General features: G+C 39.8%; 1 protein-coding gene across 9 annotated transcripts in view; it reads left to right on the top strand.

Moving 5' to 3' along the window:
- Positions 1–25,566, top strand: part of atrx (ATRX chromatin remodeler) — a 178,298-nt gene that overhangs the window by 59,716 nt on the left and 93,016 nt on the right. For all 9 annotated transcript variants that reach the window (XM_078211911.1, XM_078211909.1, XM_078211912.1 and 6 more), the window contains 5 exons: positions 1,767–1,842; positions 17,256–17,392; positions 22,464–22,652; positions 22,857–22,971; positions 23,683–23,779. In XM_078211911.1, the coding sequence (XP_078068037.1) occupies positions 1,767–1,842; positions 17,256–17,392; positions 22,464–22,652; positions 22,857–22,971; positions 23,683–23,779 (614 nt within the window). The remainder of the gene's footprint in view (positions 1–1,766; positions 1,843–17,255; positions 17,393–22,463; positions 22,653–22,856; positions 22,972–23,682; positions 23,780–25,566) is intronic.

Genomic DNA, 25,566 nt, shown 5'->3' with positions numbered 1-25,566 from the left:
AACATCCTTCTCAATAAGTAGATCAAGCCTCTAATAGATTGTAAATTACCTTCTCGTTAGTATAGATCAACAATTGACCTCATCTACATTAAGTTGTTGACTTGTCAATATTACATTGTTTGAAGGTGAAAATTCATAGTTAGAACAAGATTTACCCTACCCTTGCATGTAATACTGCACTTCTTACAAGTTAAACATAATTTACTAGCCGTGTGAGTCTCCCAGCATATCAAGATCTGCCTGAAGTTATCAAGTATCCTCTACCACTTTTAATTTGTACACACATTTTGGCTTCATCTGCAAACTTGCAGATTTTACACCCTGCACCTACATCCTAGGTCACTAATAATAGTAAAGAACAATGATCCCAACATGGATCTCTGAGTGAATCCATTAGTGTCTGGTCTCCAAGCAACCAAATCTATCTACCTATTTTTTTGCCTATAGTCCAACCAGTTCTTGGTCCAGCACAGTATAATTACCAATAATACTAGAGGCTTCCATCTTGCAAAGAAACCTCTTGTATAGTATCTTAAGAGGTCAATTGTGTTTCCTTGGCTTCCTTAATTCGCCTTGGTGATTCCTTTGCAAAATGTAATTAAATTTCTAAAATGTGACCTTAATTGGCCATTTTTAGTTTTTATCAATTAACCTGTCAAACTCATTTGTTAGTTGGTTTCTGGCTGCAACCACTTTGTCTAGAGGTCATCCCTCAAATGGCTTCGAAGTGTTGTTCCAGTGTCGTTTTGTGTTGTTAAGGTAACGGCGTGGTTGACTTCATTAAAAAGTCCTCTGAAATGGCCTAACACGCCACTCAATTCGAGGGCAATTAGGGATGGGCAAAAATGCTAGCCCAGCCAGTGACACCCAAATCCCATGAATGGATATGTGGATATGTCCACAACTGACTCACCATTATAATTACTTCATGGGACTTTAACACTGTTCGTGAACTATTCCCCAAGTAAGTTTCCTGTTCAACAGTAACTTTGTCTCACAATTGAGACAGCTTCAGTGTGGTACTATATGATTTGACTGCTGAAGTGATATAAGTTCCAACGAGCTCTGCTTTAAAGGTTGACAGATTCATTAAAAAAATGCATTTTGGCAAAATCGTTAAGGTACAATTTTTCCATTAATGCAAAAATAAATGTAAACTTTGAAGCAGTAAGACTTTTACTGACAACCATTTAGGTTTTATATTTTGAATTTGCATGTGCTGAGTCCCAACTCCCATTACCTTGTAGATGGGGCAGGGTTCTTGCTGCATCTGACAGTCCAGTTGACTGCACAACAAGATGAAAGGAGGCAGAATAGGTTTCCTAAGATTCTAGAAAGAAATAAAATGTGATGAGCTGAGGCATTTAGGTCTATTTTTCATGTTTTTGAAAGTTTTTTTCAGATGTGCTTTGGAAGCAAAATTCTGAAGATGTTGGAAATATGAACTCAGTAGATGTTGAAAAAACTCGGAGCATCTGTGTAGAGAGAAAAAGGGGTTACTTTTTCTGAAGAATGATCTTTCTTCAGACCTTGAAAAAAAGATGCAACAGGTTTAAAGAAATGTACTGGCAGGCAGGGGGAGGAAAAGAACAAAAGATTTATGAAAGGGTGAAAAGAGAAATTAAATGATGATAAATGATAGCGCAAGGTACCACTTGTTCACTTGGTTATATAATTATGATTGCTGAGAGGTATTTTAAGTTGATGAAAACATTTAAATTTTAATTTTGTAGGGACTCAACTAAAATTTGACCTTGTCATTCCAGGTGATGAAGCCGAGGGCAACTCAAAAAATGCTCCCCAGTGTGCCAGTGATGACTATGACGATGACCCTGAGAATAGGTAATAATTTCTACAGTGTGGACTTTACAAAGGCTTCTTTACCAGAAAAAATTTTTTTTGTATAGTCACAAACACTTCTTTAAACAGTTAAATTAATAGATGCTAACCACTGCTGTTTTATCAAGATGGTTTTATAGCCTTGGTTTCTGTTTTGTAAAAGATTTTAAAATAGTTTCAAACATTTTCATTTTTACAATTTGTGCAGTAAGTACAACTTTGTGAAAATACTTGGTCCCAGATTTTTGTTTGAAATTGCACATGATTCGAAATGTTGTGGAATTTGAATATACCAAATTAAAAATGTCAAATATCTAGCGTTAGTTGGTCAAGTTTATTCATAATAACACTGCACCTTCTACAAATATTCGGAAGTTCTTGGTTAAGAATTTAAGCAGGCTGCAACGGCACATTCCTGCACTCAATTTTCATATGGTGTTTTTTTTAGTGTAGATGTACTTGCAAATCAAAAAGTAACTTTCTTTAGAATTGGCCAACTTCAGCTAATTATTAGAAATGAGATTATGGGCAAAGTTTGTAAAATTTTGTTCACCGAATAATGTGGGAAACATTTGGAGGTATGTGGGTACATGTGTTTTCTGGCAAACTTCAGTTAAGTTGAAACAGTTTTGTATATATTTAAAATGTTACTGTCCTGATTGGAAATTGGGGTGAAGACTTTAGGGGAATGCCCATGTCTTGGTGCACTTTATTAAACCACATTTCTAATATCTGAAGCATATTTTATCCTCTAACAATTTTAGACAAAATTAATTGGATCAACGTACCCCCTTTTTTTGGGATGTTTTTGAGTGGTAATACACATGCACCCCCAAGAAAAAGTATATATTTTTAGGACTATATATACTTATGAAATAGGTTATATGGCAGTAAATTGAAAATGCATCTGTGGGCCATGACAGAGTGGCTGTTAATTTATGACTCAACTGATTTTTGTTGGAGTTGGGCAGACTCTGAACTATGACTTCCAAAAATAGATAGAGGACTAGTGTTTCCTAGTTTGAAGTCAGTTTGTAACTTCTAGTAAAGATGCAGATATTTTCTCCACTTGTACGGGTAGGATTGAACGTTGCTATGATGGGGAACTGGGAGATGAATCATTTGCAGTTGGTGTCAATTGTGCTAGCTTGTGTGTTGGTTGGAGGAGGGAGGAAAATTTCTTCTTGTGTAGGCTTCAATTTTGAGTCTTATCTTGTCCTGGCTAGCTTTCTGAATTGCTGCATGAGAATTGGTAAACAGAAGGGATAACGTCAAAGAATCAACAAATTTTTATCAGCCTGACTAGTTCTTGTTTGCAGTCCATGACTTCCTTCATTTTGATATGAAAGCTTGCATGGCGTAGAATCTGTAAATATGCATGCAGGACTTGATTGTAGCATGATTGGTATTATGGTATGTGAGGATGTGTTGGCTAACATTGGTGTTTGTCAGCATTGCTAAGTCTTGGAGGCAATGGCCAATTTGGATGTAGTGGGATTGGTTGTGCTGGGTGCGATATGATAACTTGTTAATAGTATTGAAAACCTCTAAACTAAGCTGTATGCAACCAGGAGCCTTAAGTGGTGATATTTTTAATTGCAACTTAATTCCATAGGAATTAAAATTGGAGATTTTTAAAAAATGTAAGTGTTGTTGGAAAAGGAATCCAGTATTGTCATTCTATAAAGCTGATTTGTGAGTTACCCAGACACTATCTTATTGTTATAGAGGCAGAGGTTTACAGCATGGAAACAGGCCCTTCGGCCCAACTTTCCATGCCGCCCTTTTTTAAAAAAATCCCTAAACTAATCCCAATTGCCCACATTTGGCCCATATCCTTCTATATCCATCTTACCCATGTAACTGTCTAAATGCTTTTTAAAAGACAAAATTGTATCTGCCTCTACTACTATCTCTGGCAGCTCGTTCCAGACACTCACCACCCTCTGCGTGAAAAAAATGCCCCTCTGGACACTTTTGTATCTCTCTCCTCTCACCTTAAACCTATGACCTCTAGTTTTAGACTCCCCTACCATTGGGAAACGATTTTGACAATCTAGCTGGTCTGTGCCCCTCATTATTTCATAGACCTCTTTAAGATTCCCCCCTCGGCCTTCTATGCTCCAGAGAAAAAAGTCCCAGTCTATCCAGCCTCTCCTTATAACTCAAACCATCAAGTCCCAGTAGCATCCTAGTAAATCTCTTCTGTACTCTTTCTAGTTTAATAATATCCTTTCTATAATAGGGTGACCAGAACAGTACACAGTAATCCAAGTGTGGCCATACCACTGTCTTGTACAACTTCAACAAGACATCCCAACTCCTGTATTCAGTGTTCTGACCAATGAAACCAAGCATGCCAAATGCCACCTTCATCTCTCTGTCCACCTGTGACACCACTTTCAAGGAGCTATGAACATGTACCCCTGGATCTTTTTGTTCTGTAACTCTCCCTAACGCCCTACCATTAACTGAGTAAGTCCTGCCCTTGTTCAATCTACCAAAATGCATCACCTTGCACTTACCTAAATTAAACTCCATCTGCCGTTTGTCAGCCCACTGGCCCAATTGATCAAGATCCCATTGCAGTCGGAGATAACCACCTTCACTATCCACTGTGCTACCAATCTTGGTGTCATCTGCAAACTTACTAACCATGCCTTCTATATTCTCATCCAAATCATTAATATAAATGACAAATGACAGTGGACCCAGCACTGATCCCTGAGGCACACCGCTGGTCACAGGTCTCCCGTTTGAAAAACAACCCTCTACAACCACCCTCTGGCTTCTGTCATCAAGCCAATTTTGTATCCATTTCGCTACCTCACCCTGGATCCCGTGAGATTTAACCTTGTGCAACAACCTACCATGTGGTACCTTGTCGAAGGCCTTGCTGAAGTCCATGTCGACAACATCAGTTGCACTGCTCTCATCTACCTTTCTGGTTACCCCTTCAAAAAACTCAAACAAATTATTGTTGCTGTTAGCCAATTGAGAGCATTTCAATAATGATGCAACCATTCAGAGTAATTTTCATGAATAGTGTAATGAAGTCTATTGCGGGTAATGAACTGAAATATATAATCGTTTTTAAGTAATCTGTAGACTTGATCAGGTGGCTATTGGTTATTATATGGTACTGGACACCTGTGTAAGCTTGAAAAAAAGCCCATTTAAGGTAAGTTAGGAGAATTTAAGTGGATCGTGGATTTTTGGAACTCTGTTCCTCAAAAGGCAGGCAGTGTGTTGGGGTACCAAATCAGGAACCCCAAGGTAAGACGGAGGATGAGGGGAGACTTAATAGAGGTGTATAAAATTATGAAAGGCATAGATAGGGTGAACGGTGGGAAGCTTTTCCCCGGGTCGGTGGTGACGTTCACGAGGGGTCATAGGTTCAAGGTGAAGGGGGGGAGGTTTAACACAGATATCAGAAGGACATATTTCACACAGAGGGTCGTGGGGGCCTGGAATGTGTTGCCGGGCAAGGTGGTGGAGGCGGACACACTGGGAACGTTTAAGACTTATCTAGACAGCTATATGAACGGAGTGGGAATGGAGGGATACAAAAGAGTGGTCTAGTTTGGACCAGGGAGCGGCGCGGGCTAATTGTTCCTGGTTTCTCGTTTCAAGGCTTCATTCTACGATCATCTTGCTGGTGCCAGTACAGAGTGAGACTGCGGATAGTTGGGAACCTGTCTCGGGGGCAGGGAATTCATATGGTGTTCGTGGAAGTGGAAATGACTAGGGTTGGGAAGCATTTTCCGATCGGGGCCATTGTGATCTCCTGGACTCGTTTCGATCGCCTCAGGGGGTCGGAGAGGAATTTCCCAGATTTTTTTTTTTTCCCCATATTGGCCCTGGGGTTTTTCACTCTGGGTTTTCGCCTCTCCCTGGAGATCACATGGTCTGGAATGGGGGGGTGGGGGTAAGTTAATAGGTTGTAATGAACAAAGCATCATAGCTGTGAGGGACAGCTCGGTGGATAGGATATTGGTATGTAGATAGGCTGGAAAATTGGGCGGGGATCCTGGATTCAGGATTCAATCCTGGACCGGGGAGCGGCGCGGGCTTGGAGGGCCGAAGGGCCTGTTCCTGTGCTGTATTGTTCTTTGTTCTTTGTTCTTTGTATGTTATGAAACCAGTCTATATCCCAACAAGTTTCTACTTTGGCATTAGTGTGAGGATAAGATGTTTCAAACGGGTGTAAATTTGCTGACAAACTGGGAAGCTTTTATCAAAACTAACTTTATTTAACAACGCAGTTTAACTGTAACAAATGAATTAACTTGACTGTTAATAATTAAACAATACTTAAACGTGACACTTGACCACTAACTTATTGCTGAGTTCCAATTCAAGCGATATTCCTCTTATAGACTTAAACCCCCAAAACACAGGCATACATGCTGTGACTTGGGTGACTAGGCTTTTGAGCTTTCAGAAAGCCTTTGGAGAGAGACAACAAGAGACAGTTTTCTTCAGGAAGCCCAGGCTGGGATTTTTAAAATGAAACTGGACGCAGTACTTCTTTCCTACAAACTTAGCTGCTCCCATTAAGTACATGACTTTGTCCCTGTCAATCAACCTAATCAAAACTCTACACTAAAACCCCCAGGGGAAACCAAAGTAAATGCAGATGCATTAGCTCTGCTTAAACCAAACAACTCCAGGTCTAAAATGGGTACTTATCTTCTGCTCCCAGCTACTAATTTGAAGGTTTGTTAGACAGAGCGGAACCCTGCAAAACAGATCTGAATTCTAAACATACCCCTTACAAGAAACATGATACAAATATATTTCTTAAAGGCACAGTGTCATCACAGGAGTCTTGAGGGTAGATAGATTCTTGATGAATGAAGTAAGGAGTTTGGTGGAAATGTGGAGAAATTGGATCAGCCATGATCTTATTGAATAGTGGAGCAGGCTCAAGGGACCAACTAACTGGCTTACTAGTTCATGCACTGCATTTTTGCGATTGGAAATTGTAGTATCAAAAGCATAGGGTTATCAGTGTGAAATTAAGAATCCTTCAGTGGGTGTAAATTGAAACTATTTTCAGGCAGAACGGTGACTCGATTTTGGAGTACCTAGAAAGAACAAACCACACAGAATTTAGTTTAGTTGCCAGTTGGGACAGCCAACATTAAAAATTAATATTCAATCAAGTGCTGCAGCAGTAGTGGACTCGTCAACATTAAGGGCATTTAAAGGGTCATTGGATAAACATATGGATGATATTGGAATAGTGTAGGTTAGATGGGCTTTAGATTGGTTTCACTGGTTGGCGCAATATCGAGGGCCGAAGGGCCTGTACTGCGCTGTAATGTTCTATAAGTGTTAATTACCCAATTAAAGCAGTCATGCACAGCTGTGTCAAAACTATCCTTAATAAAATAATTGACACAGTAAGAGGCCTCACAACACCAGGTTAAAGTCCAACAGGTTTATTTGGAATCACGAGCTTTTGGAGCACGCTGTACCTTCCTCAGTTGAGTGAAGCAGCGCTCCGAAAGCTCATGATTCCAAATAAACCTGTTGGACTTTAACCCGGTGTTGTGAGACTTCTTACTGTGCCCACCCCAGTCTAACACCAGCATGTCTACATCAAAATAATTGACATAACTTTATTCAGTGCTTATGAATATAGACATTGAAGGTATCAGTGTTTGAAATTTTTGGAACAAAGAACAATACAGCACAGGAACAGGCCCTCCGAGCCTGCACCGATCATGTGTTCCTTACTCGACCATCTGTTTGTATCCCTCTACTCCCAGTCTGTTCATGTGGCTATCTAGATAAGTTCTAAATGATCCTAGCGTGTCTGCCTCCACCACCTTGCTTGGTAGTGCATTCCAGGCCCCCACCACCCTCTGTGTAAAATACGTCCCCTGCATATCTGTATTGAACCTTGAACTTGTGACCCCTTGTGTTTGTCATTTCTGATCTGGGAAAAAGCTTCCAACTGTTCACCCCATCTATGCCCTTCATAATTTTATAAACTTCTATTGGGTCGCCCCTCAACCTCCGTCTTTCCAGGGAGAACAACCCAAGTGTACTCAATATCTCCTCATAGCTAATACCCTCCATACCAGGCAACATCCTGGTAAACCTTTTCTGCACTCTCTCTCCAAAGCCTCCACGTCCTTCTGGTAGCGTGGCGACCAGAACTGGACGCAGTATTCCAAATGTGGCCTAACCAACGTTCTATATAACTGCAAAATCATATGCCAACTTTTATACTCTATGCCCCGTCCAATAAAGGCAAGCATGCCGTATGCCGCCTTCACCTTTTCCACCTGTGCTGCCACCTTTAAGGACCTGTGGACTTGCACACCCAGACCCCTCTGTCTATGCTCCTAATGGTTCTGCCATTTATTGTATAGCTCCCTCCTGCATTAGTTCTACCAAAATGCATCACTTGGCATTTATCTGGATTAAATTCCATCTGCCATTTCTCTGCCCAATTTTCCAGCCTATCTATATCCTGCTGTATTCTCTGACAATGTTCATCACTATCCGCAACTCCAGCAATCTTTGTGTCGTCTGCAAATTTACTAATCAGACCAGCTACTACATCTTCCAAATCATATCACAAACAGCAGAGGTCCCAGTACAGAGCCCTGCGGAACACCACTAGTCACAGACCTCCAATCAGAAAAAGACCCGTCCACCTGCTACCCTCTGTCTTCTATGGCCAAGCCAGTTCTGTACCCATCTAGCTAGTTCACCTTTGATCCCGTGAGATTTAACTTTTGCACCAGCGTGCCATGAGGGACCTTATCAAATGCTTTACTAAAATCCATGTAGACGACGTTCACGGCCCTTCCCTCGTCAATCATTTTTGTCATCACCTCAAAAATCTCAACCAAATTTGTGAGGATGACCTCCCTCGTACAAAACCATGTTGTCTATCGTTAATGAGACTATTCAGTTCTAAATGTGTATAGACCCTATCTCTAAGAATTTTCTCCAAAATTCCCTACCATGGATGTCAAGCTCACTGGCCTATAATTACCAGGGTTATCCTTGCTACCCTTCTTAAATAACGGGACCACATTTGCTATCCTCCAATCCTCTGGGACCTCACCTGTGTCCAATGAAGAAACAAAGATTTCTGTTAGAGGCCCAGCAATTTCATTTCTTGTCTCTCTCTCTAATCTCGGACAGATGCCATCTGGCCCTGGGGATTTGTCTACCTTAACGCTTCCTAAAACACCTAACACTTCCTCCCTTGTAATTGCGATTTGTTCTAACGGGTCTACACATCCCTCTGAGACACTACCAATCAACGTGTCCCTCTACTTTGTGAATACTGATGCAAAGGAGACTGTTTCAGTGCATGTTAACACAGAATTGTTGCTCGATAACATGTTCCACAATTTAAGATGTAGCGTTGATGTCAACTTTGTTAATTTTTCCAGATAAATTGGTGCCTTACTTTTTAAATTTAAAATTACTTGCAGTAGAAAAATGTGGAGATGGTTGCCTTCAAAGGCAAGTTTTTATTTTTAAAATCGCCCAGTATGTAGACCTTATTAAATTTGTCATTGTGTGTAGGGTGCAAGATGTTCCTGAAAGTTTTCTTTTTACAGAAGTGAGCTGTCAGATCAGTGAGAGCAGTGATTTTTAATGTGGCCTCTGAAGGATCAATAATTGAAACATCAGTCCTGCTATGCACAGTTGAACAAACCTTTTTAGGATATCTTATTAAAAATCTTACAGTTTTCAGTTGAATCACACCCGTCACCCACATGCAACAATGATGATGCTTGTAAATTTAAGCTTCCGTTTGAAGTCCTGACAACAGTATATCTCATGAATTAATCTTCCAGGGTGCACAAAACTGAACTATCTCAGTGAACTGATTTCCCCTGGAGCCAGCATCCTTCTGCCTGCTTTTGCAGGTTTCCTGGTCGTGTTTCTACCTGGCCTTGACAGATAATTTGAAATAGGTTTCTTGCTAACTTCAAGCTGGAAAATGAGGTGCAAGTAGTTTCCTCTTCCACTCTAAATGCTTTATTTTACTGAACCCATTGCTGTGCCACAGACTAGGCATTTTTCAGGACTGTGTATCTAATGTTTGGTTTGGAATTATTTTTCTGTTGGATAATTAAAGCTCAAGTTTTCAACAAGATTGATTGTTTGGAAATCAAATATAACTTTTAAAGTATACCAACAGGGCACAATTTTCAGAATTGGACAAACTCATGATTTGTTTTTCAAAAATTTAAACTCTCAAAGCCTTTGAAAATGGAGGATGCTTATAACATGTGAAGTTTACAGCTCACATTGCAATTGTTCAGATTTTGCGACTGCTTGAATATCTGAAAAGTTTATTTTATCATTATTCTAACTGTTATATAGGCAGTGAAAGATTTGCCTTTAATTTAGGGAATAAAAATATTCCTTGTTTAAAATTTGAAGTGCAATTGCATTGATGCCAGTGCAACCCCTGAAATGTTCAGGGTACACTTAATTGGCTGGCTGGTGTCTTATTGTATGTGATTCATTCAACCGTTGTATAGCAGAATGATGTAATTCTTTTCTGGGGCAATAAGAGAGAATCAATGACTCTTTAAGAGAACTTTTGTTTTTAAAGAGCATAAAGACATAGAACTAATATGTCTCCTTCAGGTTTGTTTGTTCGGTCAATGACAGAAATTCTTGTTTTTTTAAAATCATCCACCGTGTGTGATAAGTACTGAAAAGTCTTTGTTTCCATGAATGCAGTTTTCGATTTGGGACAAAGCAGAGGTCTTCAGTTGTTGCTGGTTTTGAACTTCAACAAATGTAGGCACAGCATCTAATGTGCATTTGGACTTGATGATAGTGGACACTCGATCATAGAATCCCTACAGTGAGGAAGGAGGCCACTCGGCCCATCAAGCATGCACCACAAAACAATCTCACCTGTGCCCTATCCCCATAACCCCCTTGCACTAAGGGGTAATTTAGCATGGCCAATCTGCCTAACCCGCACATCTTTGGACCCACACAGACACGGGGAGAAACGTGCAGTCCCCCAGGGCCGGAATTGAACCTGGGTCCCTGGCGCTGAGAGGCAGCAGTGATAACCACTGTGCCACCATGCTGCCCTTGTTCTAGATACATGCGCAAAATTGTTCATAGAGTTCCTGTAACTGAACCTTTTATATCCACAATGCTCAAAAGCCATTGACAAAAAGCACTATTAAATGAGTGGTCTCAAATCAAAGCCATCATATCAACAGCATCTAGTATTGAGTAATACCTCCCTTGCAGGACTGAAATAATAATCACTTGCATAACTTTGGTTTGCTACATCAGGCAGTGCAGCATTCATCTCCTTGCCCTTATCCTCAACTGTGTGGGTATATTATTGGTGCATTCAACTACAATAGAATTTGCAATATTGTACCTTGTGGACTAACAGGATGAAGTAACTGTTGGCTTCTTTATAAGTAAAATCCATCTGCATTATTGATCATTCATGTAGATGTATTTCAGCTATTTGTTGCAGTTAGGCAAAGATAGCCTTCAGGACAACTTTTCAAACTAGATTTTGTCCAAAGTAGAGTAGTATTGCTGCACAAACTATCTAGTTCTCAGAAAGAGAGGTTCCCCTGTGCATTCACTACAGCATTTATTGGGATGAGCTGGCAATCTATTATGATGTGTGTGTATACAATGGACCTTGGACATTGCAATCCAATCTTGAGACATTAACACATTCACTTTCCAGCAACTGTCATGTACTATCAAATGGGAGATGGAATTCTGGTTTATTTTGGGCATCTTCCAACCTTTTCCAAACCCATTGTGGTGCCCCTATTTTAATGAAGCGATAGTGAAAATAAAGGTAGGGCTGCTGCAACGAAAGTAAGGGGTGAGAACAAATAGTAGAAATGCATAGTTTGCTTCTGTTACCATCTTGGGATGTTTTACCTTTTTTATGCTATATAAATGCATTGTTGTTGAAATGATATTTGAAGTTGTTCAGAATTAAGGTAATTGAATCACCAAGGCCTATTTTATCCCAGGATTCCAAGGGTAGCTAGGGAAAGCAGTAGAGGCTCTGATTCCATAATTCTATAAGGAAATGTTTCCAGAAGTTTGAAGAATGGCAAATAAAATTATCCTCTTTTTTAAAAAGTAGAGATGGGACTCAGTTGATTTCATTGGAACTGAGAAATTGTTTTCGCGGGACAGTCTGAGCATGCATGTTCAAGATAATCTCAATCAAAAGGAGCATTTCAGCAAATATTTTTCCAGTGGTTGGAATGTTTTATTTCCTGCTACAAAAAAATCATGAAACAGAATCCTTAAGGAGAAAATTGTGGGAATAGTGTAAAGGGTTTAGGAATGAACATGAGACTACATGTGAAAGTATGTGGAGAAAAAAAATCCATCATGGATTTGAGCTGAATGGCTCGCTTGCTGCTGTGCAGTAACATTTCCATAGTTCAATCACAGCACCATCTGAGATCGCCAAAGACTCATGGTTGAAAAAGGGTCATCTTAGCCTATATGGATGACTCAGTATTACATCAGTTGATGCATTTACCCACCAAGCGGTCACAAAGCCTTGGCAACTTCTAAAAGGGAAATGCTTCCAGATGATCCCTTGTTGAAATAGGGACTGTATCCTATTTTATGGAAAGGTAGGAAAACAAACGTTTTGGTTTGCTCTTCCTGCATGCTTCATTTGTTCTGTGTGTTTTGAAATCAAAGAAAATACAGCAAGGCAAGCATTTCAGAGTAATTAACATTTAGACTAGTGTTCTTAAAACAGAATCATTCTTCCTTTGAGCAGCTTTTCCTCATCCAAAATATGATTGCATGTTTAATTATGGATTCTGTCTTTTCAACACACAGTTCATCTCTTACTGTTAATTTCAGATGTACTTTTGAGATGTGCCTAATACTTTATGAAGGATTTTGGTTTAATGTAATCCAGTGCAAGTTTCTAGAGCTGTAGAATTTTAAAAGGTTAACTAATCAAAACGTTTCACACTTGGATTCATGATAATGCTGCACCAAATTTCCAGAAATGATATTTGCAAGTGAACTATTGGAATAGAGCAGATCTGCTTTGCTCTAATTATGCCAACTTGTTTTGAAACAGAATACTAGCATTTGTACATAGAAAGCCTGGTCTCTACATGTTTTAAAGAGTCAATCAAAATATTAATTCCAAGCTCTATTTGAGGTCACGTACATTGCTGAAAATGTGCAACTTTTGTGTTTTGAATAAGATGAATATTCTTTTAATTGGCGATTTGAAACAAGCTAGTTTGAAATGCAAAAAGCTTATGATTTCAGTTTGTTATATTGCCTTTAGTGTTGTGCGCTTAAGGATGTGGTGCACTCGCTTATTTCATAGTAGTGAAATTATTTTCTGTTACATCTATTACCAGAGTTTTGTCAGCCCATGATTTGGCACCCCATTTTCATTCATGGGGAGATATGTTTTCATAATCTTTTGCCTTGCCTTGTGCAGACTGCTTTATTGTGCTCGAGTGTTCCTGACTGTTGCCTTACATGGCGTTGTTTGAAGATTGGTTGTGCTAACTTGTAAATTGAATTGAATGCTTGTTCTTGTTGGACCAAATATATCACATCTTGTGTATTTTGTATAAGTTTAAGATGAACAATCTTGTGAAATGGTGGTTCCATAGTAACCACAGGGAGCTACAGCACAATTTTAAGATATAGAATATCTTGGAGTTTTAATTTTATGCCAATTCTGAGTAAAATTAGACTTAAATTGTCATTGCAAATCTTTTATTTGAATGCAAGTTTTCCACCAGAGGCAGTTGTAAATTTAAATTGTATTTATGAAATGAATGTCAAGTAATGTCAGTGAATTTCTTTTCCATTTGTGAACCTTAAATTTTTTTTGTATGTTGTATTGTATATCTAAGGCTTAAATTGCATCAATTTTTTTGGTTTCTCAAATTATTGTTTTGAGGATGGATGATGGGTGGTTGAGTCTGGCCAGAATTAATTTCTTCTACAAACCTGAGGTACCTGCATAAAATGGTTCAGTTTCAGCCTGCGTTGTAAATAAGAATGCAGGACTTGGCTACCAAAATTTGTTGCTCCGATGCCCTCTGTGGATTTGTAGAAAGAAATATTCTCTTGCTTCATCAATGAGTTAAAGTTGTGTATTTTTGAAGTAATGTAGTTGAAAGTGGGGGGAGGGAAGCAACAATTCCATCATCTTGCACATTCAACTTTTGTGTAATGATCTTGATGAAAGGAAATCCTTTAAGGCAAGCTGCGAAAAAGAATTTGTGCAGAATTGCAGTCTTGAACACACCTGAAGCTCTAAATGAATCTGCAACCAAATGGTGGAAGACGATTGGCTCAAGTGACTGAACAGTGACAGCTAACATTTGTTGCCCAGTGTATGCCTTGGATTGGGTTCTAAGCAACTGATTAGTTGACTTGATGAAGTGAAAGTTCAGTCTTCAATCTGGTGGACAGCTCAGGATTCTGTATGCTCCAAAAGACCAGAAGAACCTGCACATCATACTTTTAATACACTGTAAGTATATAGAAAGTGTAAGACAAAGGAGACACAACTATTTGTCTTCAGGTGAAAACATATTAAACAATCAGACATATCTCTTTAAAATATTGCATGCAATTGTTCCTTGCTTTAACTATTGGTGTAATGATCAGAATTGAGTTCATTATTTTTATGCAGTGAATCTTCTGCGCACATTTTTAACCTTTTAGATGGGAAATATTTCATTTCTGTATCTAATTCTGCTAAGCTGTAACGAATTCCCGTGTGTCACATTTGTTACTCGTAACAAAAATTGAAAATGTTGAAAGCACTCAGCAGATCGCTAAAGATCAGATAAGTTCATGTTTTAGTTGTTGATTTTTGGTTGGATGTTGTGATAGGACCACACCTGAAATGTTAACTGTCTATTCTCCATAGCTTTGCTTGATCTGGGTGTTTTCAACATTTTTAATTTGCCAGTATAGCAATTTTTTTGCATTACTGTTAGTTTCTTAAATTTAAGAACATCTAAGTGGTATGAAAATTTTTTAAAACTGATTTACTTATTTGTAAAGAAAAGCTTCAGTCTATTTTAATGGCAAAATTACTATGAGATACTGGAATTGGGATAAAATGGAACTGATTATGCATAATTGATGGTCATTTGTGTTTAAGTAAAGCAAAATAATGCTCATGTGAAATTGTGTTTACTTGAACTTTTAAAATTCCCCAGCACCTGGAGAAAAAGTTTGACTCGACTGCTCTGTCTTGAATGATCATGGCAATTTGAAGTGTTAATTCACAGTATCGTGCAAATAAGTGTTTTCTTCCTCCTGTAATATCTTTCCAATAGTATGTTAAGATGAATAACCTGGTTGAGGTATTTCTAGATAAAGGTGTAGTCCAAATGTTGAACAAATAATTAATTCACAGATCAATTCCCTTTTACCAGAATAAATAATTGGGCTAAAGGCACACAATTGGATGTCTCACCATTGTTTGCGGTGACCATGAAAATGCTGAATAAGGGGTGACCACAATTTTTATAAAATCCTTTATGGGGATGAGAATATTGATGGAAAGTCAGAATTTATTGCCCATCTCTATTTGCCCTTAAATTGGTGGTGAGCTTGCTTCTTGAACACAACCATGTGTCATGAGGCTATTTTAGAGGGCTCAGGAGTCAACTTCATTGCTCTGGGGTCACATGGCCAGGTAAGGATGAAAAGTTCCCTTCCCTAAAGACATCAGTGAGCCAGATACGTTTTTAATGACATTCTGGTAGTTTCATGGCCATCATTACTGATTAGTTTTTATTCCTGATTTATTTATTTAATTGAATTTCAATTCCTCAGCTGCTATAGTGGGGTTTAGGTTCGTCTTCAGATTCATAATCTGAGCTTTAAACTAGTCCAATAACAGAATGCTACCGTAACCTGAAATTGGTTGAATATTATTTCTACGTGCAAGAATTCATGGGCATTTATCTATTGCAGCAGAAGTTGTAAACAGCTTGAAAATTTAGATTAGGCTTCATCACTAGAAGGGGTTGAGAGAAATGTTGAGCTTGTGATGGGAAGGGATGTGTCCCCATAACATGTAGAAAGATGGTGTGAAATCTGGTTAATAAAAGTCAGTGTAGGGAGAGTTTTTGCCACTCTATTCAGCCACCCTCTGGTTAGTCTAATAAGGATTAAGCACAGTTCAGGTCCCACTCGAGGAATACCATCTGCGCTGGTTCTTCAGTACAGTACTGAGGAGGGCAGCATTGTGTAAGATACTACTATTCGGGTGTAATATTTTATGAATGCCATTCCTATTTGGCTGTATATAAAAGATCCCACGTTTCCTCCCCGAACCTGTTTGGACATCTGATTTGCTATTGTGGGATTTTACTATGCACATCTTGGCTGTTGTATTTTCCTACATCTGGCTCCATGCAAATATAATTGGTTGTGAAGTGTTTGTGATGTTCTGAGCATCTGAGATTGTTATAGAGATAAAAGATTATTACTCCTTGCCTTTCCCCTCTCTCTCTCTCTCTCCCTCTCTCTGTCTCTCTTCTTCTCTCCCCCCCCCCCCCCCCCCCCCCCCCCGATCATTACCACTAGCAACCAATCTTTCCTTTCTGTGATTTGGTTATTTTAAATATATTGCAGAACGACCGAATGAATAAATAGATTGTTGAAAGCATATTGTTCTCATGATTGTAAAGTGCATTTGTAGCAGCTAGTAAAATGTTGCATAATGCAATCAATAGTAATATAGGTCTTGAATGCAACAGTTTGTAGTAAACTGGATAAACGCATGTGAACAGGCACTGTTATAGGGTTGCACTGTTTTGAAGTAGAATAGCTTTACACATAGTACTTTACCAATATTGGTAGCCAAAGTATTTGAAACAAACGTACCATAAAGCTTTATTTGTAATTTTCAGATTAATTCTTGTGAATATAGATTTTGCTTTTTTCTGAATATTTCTCATTGATTTCATGGTAGAAAATAAAATTATTGCCCAGTGTAATTTGACATTTTCATAGAGTCAGGAAACGTACATGGGGCCCTGTGGAATGTTTCATTTTGACCTAGTCTTATTCCTGCTGAGCACTATGCATATGAGTAATGCAAGAAAGATTAATACCCATGAATTATTATTGATCAGTACTTAGATGAAGTATATTAAGACATTTATTTTGAAGGGATTATATAATGTTAAGGGGATCAATATTCTTTCAAATTATTACTGATTCTTTTTTCCAAATTATATTTGGGTAACAATGTTTTCAAAATATGTAACATTTGAACTTAATTTGAGCAAATTGATTGCTTGCAGAGAACCTTTCTGTACTGATCACTTAAATGTAAAGTGTTCAAATATCAAATTTGATCATTTTTCTCAATTGTTTTACTTTTCTGCCAGAATTGCTAAGAAGATGCTGCTAGCAGAAATAAATGCAAATCTATCATCTAATGATGATAAATCTTCTGAGGAGGAATCTGAAGAAGAAAGGAAGAAATCGGACCAAAAGAATGAAGTGGAGGATGAAGATGAAAATGGTAAGGAAAAGAAGTCTCAAACTGTAGGAAACTTGATAAAATGTGTTTAGTGCAGGAAGCAAACATTTATCCCATTTTTCCAGAGCAAAGTTATTGCCTCTATTATTATTTAAAAATATACCAAAGACCTTTAAACACTTCAACTAAAATAAATTGCAAATGTTTGTTAAACATTACAAATTTCTTCAAACTCTTTGTCTCCAATTCAAAAATTTCAAAATGCTATTTTTAATTTCTTTCCCTACCTTTCCCAAGTTTTTGTAAATCTCTTCTCATTGTCCTTGGCATATTCAGCAAATGAATGTGTCTTGTACTCAATTATGCATTACTGTTAGGCTGTTAGAATGTTTTGTGGCTTTTAGTTACCCTTTATAAATATGTGCAGGCATGTGCCGGAAAACTCTATGCAACCCTTTCTGTAGTAATGGATGGTGAGCAAACATGGAAGGGTGATTGACATTTTCCAGTAGCCTGTCTTTGAATTGGTTTCTGAGATGGGTCTGCTTTTCTTGCAGATATTACATGGTCCAGAATTTGCAGTGTTTGTGTCATTGGCACAGGTGCCACATGAGTAAACCAGTGATTTGCCATAATTAACCATTAGTTGCAGTAATGGTTAATTCACCTATGGGGACCATAAAGTTTTCAAGGATTTGGGGTTTGTAATATATGGATAATGAACTGCATATTTGAGGTAAAAAGCAAAATAATTTCATGTAATGTCTAAAGCCAGTGAGAGGAAAAACTAGCTGTTTGTCATGTATTAAAGAACAAACTTAAATTTATATAAGACCTTCAACATGGTTATAATGTTTGCAAAGCTGGGCATCCAATTTTCATGCAGCAAGGTTCCATAAAAAGCAATGGGATAAATGGTGAGATCTGTTTTATGATGTTGATCAATGGAGATTGTCATTGCCTGGCATGAATATAACTTGCCATTTATCAAACCTGGTGTGAATGATGTCCAAGTCTTGCTATATGTGGACACAAACTGCTTCTGTATCTGAGTCGTCATGTCTGGTACTGAACTTTGTACAATCATTAGCGAACACGCCCACCTCTGACATAATGGAGGGAAGGTCATTGAAGGTGGTCTGGACTGAGGATGCTATCCTAAGGAACTCCTGCAGTAATATCCTGGAGCTCGCGCGCATTCTCATTCACGACTGGATGTGGCAGGACGACAGAGCTTTGATCTGATCCATTGGTTGTGGAGCCACTTAGCTATTTCTTTTGCATGCTGCTTCTGCATTTGGGAACCTCTGTGCTGTAGCTCCCCAGGTTGACGCCATTTTAAGTATGCCTAGTGCTGCTTTTGGTATGCTTTCCTGTCTTCTTTGAACCAAGTTCAATTTCCTCTGCCATAGATGGTAATAGATGGTTATGGTAAAGTTAAAAATATGTCACATTGAGTGGCCTATTGTGCCTATGGCCAGCATTACTTTGAATAGATTTTAATCCCAGACTTGTTAAAAACATTAATTTAATTTTTAGGTATGCCTAGTGCTTCTCCTGGCATGCTCTTCTGCCCTCTTCATTGAACCAGGGTTGATCCTTCACTGTTGATGGTAATGGTAGAGTGAAGATATGCTGGACTATGGGGGCAATAATTGCTGTCCCATCTAGCAATGCCCACAGTCCATGAATTAAAAAAAAATTAAATTCCACCAGTTGTGGTGGTGGGGTTTGAACTCATGTCCCCAGGACATTAGTCTGGGCCTCTGGCTTACTAGTCCAATGGCATTACTACTCTGCTGCATTCCCATTATTCAGTCAAGATCATGTGCGAGGTATGGAATTCACAACTGCTGAATCAGATGATATGGTATGATACCATTGAACCAACACAGTCTTATGAAAATACATTTAGAAATGGAACAATTTGAAAGAATTGTTCATGTTCCAAATGTATTTTATTATTGGATTAATATGTAAAGGAAATAGTATTTGACTAAAATGTGTTTTCATCAATGAATTTAAAACTGCAAATAAAGATTAAGGCTGAAATCAGATTAAAGCTGGGATTTCTAGGACTTAAGGTACCATGAGGCATTGACTTTTGGGGTGGCACGGTGGTTAGCACTGCTGCCTCAGCGCTAGGGACCCATGCTCGATTCTCAGCTTGGATCACTGTCTGTGTGGTGTCTGCACATTCTCCCCATGTCTGCGTGGATTTCCTCCCACAGTCTGACAGATGTGCTGGTTAGGTGCATTGGCCATACTAAATTCTCCCTCGGTGTACCCGAACAGGCGCCAGCATGTGGTGACTCGGGGATTTTCACAGTAACATTGTGTTAATGTAAGCCTACTTGTGACACTAAATAAAATATTAAACTTTTGCAGGGAGAAAATTGGAACTGAAAATAAAACCTTGTTTAGTTAAATATGCCATATAAACCAAACTGATTCATTTTGTTGTACATCTCAGAAACAGGTTCCTGTCGGTGTTTATGCTGCACAAGTCATTAAGTATCCTTTAGGAAAGGAAACCTGGCCTAACAGATATGAGACTCCAGCACCTCAACCACATGCTTAACTTTTAATTGAACTCTCACCATTTTTGCTTCCTTCTCTTTATTTTCCATTCTGGTGAAATATTTATTCTTTCCACGCTCTGTGGCCTGGTCAGCTCCTGTCTGCGACTGGATCCTGAACTTCCTAACCCACAGATCACAATCAGTAAGGATAGGCAACAGCACCTTCTCCACGATTATCCTCAACACCGGTGCCCCACAAGGCTGTGTTCTCAGCCCCCTACTGTACTCCTTATACACCTATGACTGCGGCCAAATTCCCCTCCAACTCGATTTTCAAGTTTGCTGATGACGACACTGTAGTCGGATCTCAAACAATGATGAGACAGAGTACAGGAATGAGATAGAGAATCTGGTGAACTGGTGCGGTGACAATAATCTCTCTCTCAATGTCCACAAAATGAAGGAGATTGTAATCGACTTCAGGAAGCGTAGAGGAGAACATGCCCCTGTCTACATCAATGGAGACCAAGTAGAAAGGGTCGAGAGCTTCAAGTTTTTAGGTGTCCAGATCACCAACAACCTGTCCTGGTCCCTCCATGCCGATACTATAGTTAAGAAAGCCCACCAACTTTCTCAGAAGACTAAGGAAATTTGACAGGTCAGCTACGACTCTCTCCAGCTTATACAGATGTAGCATAGAAAGCATTCTTTCTGATTGTATCACAACTTGGTATGTCTCCTGCTCTGCCGAAGACCACAAAAGGTCTTGAATGTAGCCTAATCCATCACGCAAACCAGCCTCCCATCCATTGACTCAGTCTACACTTCCCACTGCCATCGGGAAAAAGATACAAAAGTCTGAGGTCACGTACCAACCAACTCAAGAACAGCTTCTTCCCTGCTGCCATCAGATTATTGAACAAAGAACAATACAGCACAGGAACAGGCCCCTCGGCCCTCCAAGCCCGCGCCGCTCCCCGGTCCAGGATTGAATCCTGAATCCAGGATCCCCGCCCAATTTTCCAGCCTATCTACATACCAATATCCTATCCACCGAGCTGTCCCCCACAGCTACGATGCTTTGTTCATTACAACCTATTAACTCACCCCCACCCCCCCATTCCAGACCATGTGATCTCCAGGGAGAGGCGAAAACCCAGAGTGAAAAACCCCAGGGCCAATATGGGGGAAAAAAAATCTGGGAAATTCCTCTCCGACCCCCTGAGGCGATCGAAACGAGTCCAGGAGATCACAATGGCCCTGATCGGAAAATGCTTCCCAACCCTAGTCATTTCCACTTCCACGAGAAACAAGGAACAATTAGCCCGCGCCGCTCCCTGGTCCAAACTAGACCACTCTTTTGTATCCCTCCATTCCCACTCCGTTCATATAGCTGTCTAGATAAGTCTTAAACGTTCCCAGTGTGTCCGCCTCCACCACCTTGCCCGGCAACACATTCCAGGCCCCCACGACCCTCTGTGTGAAATATGTCCTTCTGATATCTGTGTTAAACCTCCCCCCCTTCACCTTGAACCTATGACCCCTCGTGAACGTCACCACCGACCCGGGGAAAAGCTTCCCACCGTTCACCCTATCTATGCCTTTCATAATTTTATACACCTCTATTAAGTCTCCCCTCATCCTCCGTCTTTCCAAGGAGAACAACCCCAGTTTCCCCAATCTCTCCTCATAACCAAGCCCCTCCATACCAGGCAACATCCTGGTAAACCTCCTCTGTACTCTCTCCAAAGCCTCCACGTCCTTCTGGTAGTGTGGCAACCAGAACTGGACGCAGTATTCCAAATGCGGCCGAACCAACGTTCTATACATCTGCAACATCAGACCCCAACTTTTATACTCTATGCCCCATCCTATAAAGGCAAGCATGCCATATGCCTTCTTCACCACCTTCTCCACCTGCGACGTCACCTTCAAAGATCTGTGGACTTGCACACCCAGGTCCCTCTGCGTCTCTACACCCTTTATGGTTCTTCCATTTATCATGTAGCTCCTCCTTACATTATTCCCACCAAAATGCATCACTTCGCATTTATCAGGATTGAACTCCATCTGCCATTTCCTTGCCCAAATTTCCAGCCTATCTATATCCTTCTGTAGCCTCTGACAATGTTCCTCACTATCTGCAAGTCCTGCCAGTTTTGTGTCGTGAATGGACCTACATTGCATTAAGTTGATCTTTCTCTACACCCTAGCTATGACTGTAACACTACATTCTGCACTCTCTCCTTTCCTTCTCTAAAAAAAGTATGCTCTGTATAGCACGTAAGAAAATACTTTTCATTGTATTCCAATACATGATAATAAATCAAATCAAAAATCAAATTTCTTTAGTTGAGTAATGAAAGAATAATTGACTAACTTTCTGAAATGTAAGCTGTCCAGTAGACTGAAATGAAAACACGTAAAGCAAAAACTTTTTTGGTCATCTAGTCTGTAACCAAAGTATGTAACAAGACTGAAACTAAAGTAAATTGTTAAGATGAGTCTAAAACTGAAACTAATATTTTTATACCTACGAAGCGGTTTTCTCATTAAAGTTTTAATAAAGTGGACCTTAATTGTTTAATTAGATGGAGAAGAGGAAGCTGAGGCCGATTCTGATTCCGATTCTGACTTCGAAATGACGAAGAAACCACGCTATAGGCATCGACTTTTGAGGCACAAACTCACAATGAGTGATGGTGAATCTGGAGATGAAAAGAAGGGGTCCAAAGTCAAAGATGGAACAAAAGAAGGCACACGAAGGAGCAGGAAAAAAGGTACAGGGGATGGCTTGTTGTTTTTTGTTCAGACTGAAAATGTCGGCCAAGTTGTGATGCTACCCTGGAAAATAATTAGTCTTTTAATGTGATTTTAATTGATACAGATGTCAATGTCAAGTCTCTTTCTCTTTTGCAGTATTGCCTTTAGTATTTCCTCAGTAAATATTAACAAACTTAAAACAATTTATATTTTCTTTTCAGTCAGTAGTAATGAAAATACTACTGAGCAGGAGAGTGACTCTGATTTTCAGGAATCTGAGCTAAGTGAGGAAGAGGACAGCGATTCTGATGATAAACGGAAGCGCCCAAGAACAAGGTATAAGACCGGTTCTTTAAAATGACCAAAATGCACCCTTTTGTTTTGAGTAGTATCCACAAATATCTCGTCAATGTTCAATCAGTGAGCTGTAAAGAACCAAGGACAGTGTTGTGTTGGCCTCCAGATTTAAAGCTTTATTGAAATTTATTATTCCTGTGGATACATTTAGAGATGTTTTTACTGACCATACAAATCGGACGATCCCACCTTTGACTCCTCTCTATTAAATGTGCGGATTTTAGTCACGGGTGGGGGAGGATGTTGGTGCTTTCTGGTTTCCTTTCTTATGGTCTAGCTGTAACTGTGTCTGATTTTTCTTGATTCCACTATCACAGGGAACTGTTTCTTTATCTACCCTATGGAATCACCATTTTAAACAGTTATCAGATCTCCTGTATTCAAGGGATGCATAAATTTTCTTGAAATTACCAAAGTAATTTAGCCCATAAGCCCAAGTAGCTCCCAATTAATTTGCACTTTATCCCTTCCAAGACCAGCATTTAGCACTGGAACAGGATCCTGTTCTGTGCTTCCCGATCTCATATTTGCTTTACTTGCTCCCATGGATTTGACTGACTAACATAGTTTTTCGACTAGCGAAAGCTGTGGTATGATTGTCATTTAGCAGCAAATTTACCTTTTGTAATTCCAAGGTAGGAAGCTGCGGAGGTTCAAGAAAATAAATGTGTAACTTTCATTTGTATGTAGAGCATCTAAGAAAGAGGCAGAGGAAAGTCAACGTAGCTACCTGCAGAAAAAGAAAAGGCGCCGAATTAAAGTTCAAGAAAACTCATCAAGTGAAAAGGTATTTTTAGAGATGCTAATTGTTAGACAAAACTCTGTTCTATTTTCTTTTGGACTAGCTCGTTTTTAGCTTTGAGTTTTTAAGGAAACAAATCTGCATGTTTCCCATGATATGGTATATGTGTTGCAAGTTTAATTGTTTCCATGGTACCTCCTTTAGGGAGGAACGAATACACATTTTGAAAAGTTACTGATAGCTTAATGGAACATTGCTTAACTTGTAGATATGACTAACAGTGTCATGTGGTCACGCCGCAGCCTGTGGTACTATGAGGTCCCTGTTATGTGATACAGTTTAAAGGGACTGCACACTGGAAGAAAAAGAAAATCTTAAAGGGAGCATTTACAGCAAACCCCAATTTTTGAATCTGGTCGGCTGTTAGAAAAACATTAACATTTTGACAACTATTCAAGGGGGATAAAAGTGTGAACAGTAGCAACGTTGAGTAGGTCTGAATTGAACAGACTGAAATCTTGTCAAGGATGCTGCAAAACTCCATTCTCCCAGGGTCAACCCTAACTTTGCCCTTAAACCTGCTGGCAAAGATGTTCTGTTCACAAACAAATGATTGTCTGCCTTTGAGACCTCTTCCTAACTCCCCGCTGAGCAGTGACCCAACAATTGAACATCAAGCATTCATTTCTTAAACTGTACATGACTCCATCTCTTCCAGCGGTCTGCCTTCCATGGCCTGAAACCCTGCTCGTCCTGCTTCTATCTCCTTTTCAAGGTTGACAGGCAGGGCTGATCTACCAGACCCTTTGTTTCAACCTGTTGTTGCCCCTGCAGAACTTCCTATTACAAATATTTTTTTCTCTCCTAATCTAGTCTCAACACCTATATCCACACCACCTCCACCCTTCTTCACTTCCAACAGTTCTCAAATGCTAATGGTCTGCTATGCCTGACCAATCCTTCTATATGGGTGGCACAATGGTTAGCATTGCTGCCTCTCAGTGCCAAGGACCCGGGTTTGATTCCTGGCTTGGGTCACTGTGTGCGGAGTCTGCATGTTCTCCCCATGCCGGTGTGGGTTCCCTCCGGGTGCATTGGCCATACTAAATTCTCCCTCAGTGTACCCGAACAGACACCAAGTGTGGCAACTAGGGGATTTTCACAGTATCTGGGTGGCACAGTGGTTAGCACTGCTGCCTCACAGCACCAGCGGTCCGGGTTCGATTCCCAGCTCGGGTCACTGCTTGTGTGGAGTTTGCACATTCTCGTTGTGCCTGCGTGGGTTCCCTCCTGGTGCTCCGGAGGGAAAGATGTGTGGGTTAGGTGGATCGGCCATGTTAAATTGCCCATTAATGTCAGGGGGACTAGCTAGGATAAATGCATGGCGCTATGGGGATAGGGCCTCGGTGGGATTATGGTCAGTGCAGACTCGATGGGCCAAATGGCAACCTGCTGCACTGCAGGTTCCTATGATTCTACTTCATTGCAGTGTTACTGTAAGCCTACTTGTGACACTAATAAATAAACTTAAACTTAATTCCATCCTCTACCAAAATAAGTTGAGAGCCTCTCTACTTCACCCTTGAATGGATCCCCACCCTGTTTCCATCCTCCGCTCGGGTGAGTTTATTCTTGCCTGAAATCAAAGGAGACATCATTCACTCATTTCCTCCAATTAAGATGGGTTGCTATGGAAATCCCAGCTGTCCAAGCCTTTACTCAAATGTGAAACATTGTGTTTCAGTCCCACTTCTATCCCCTCCGTTGCCTCTTTTCCAGTACATTGATTGCATTGGTTCCATTTCCTGCTGTTGCTCTGAACTAAATTTAAT

The sequence above is a fragment of the Mustelus asterias genome, chromosome 4, assembly GCF_964213995.1.
Source record: "Mustelus asterias chromosome 4, sMusAst1.hap1.1, whole genome shotgun sequence".
Taxonomy (NCBI): domain Eukaryota; kingdom Metazoa; phylum Chordata; class Chondrichthyes; order Carcharhiniformes; family Triakidae; genus Mustelus; species Mustelus asterias.
The sequence above is the reverse complement of the archived record's forward strand: the minus strand, read 5'-3'. Positions and strand labels throughout refer to the sequence as shown.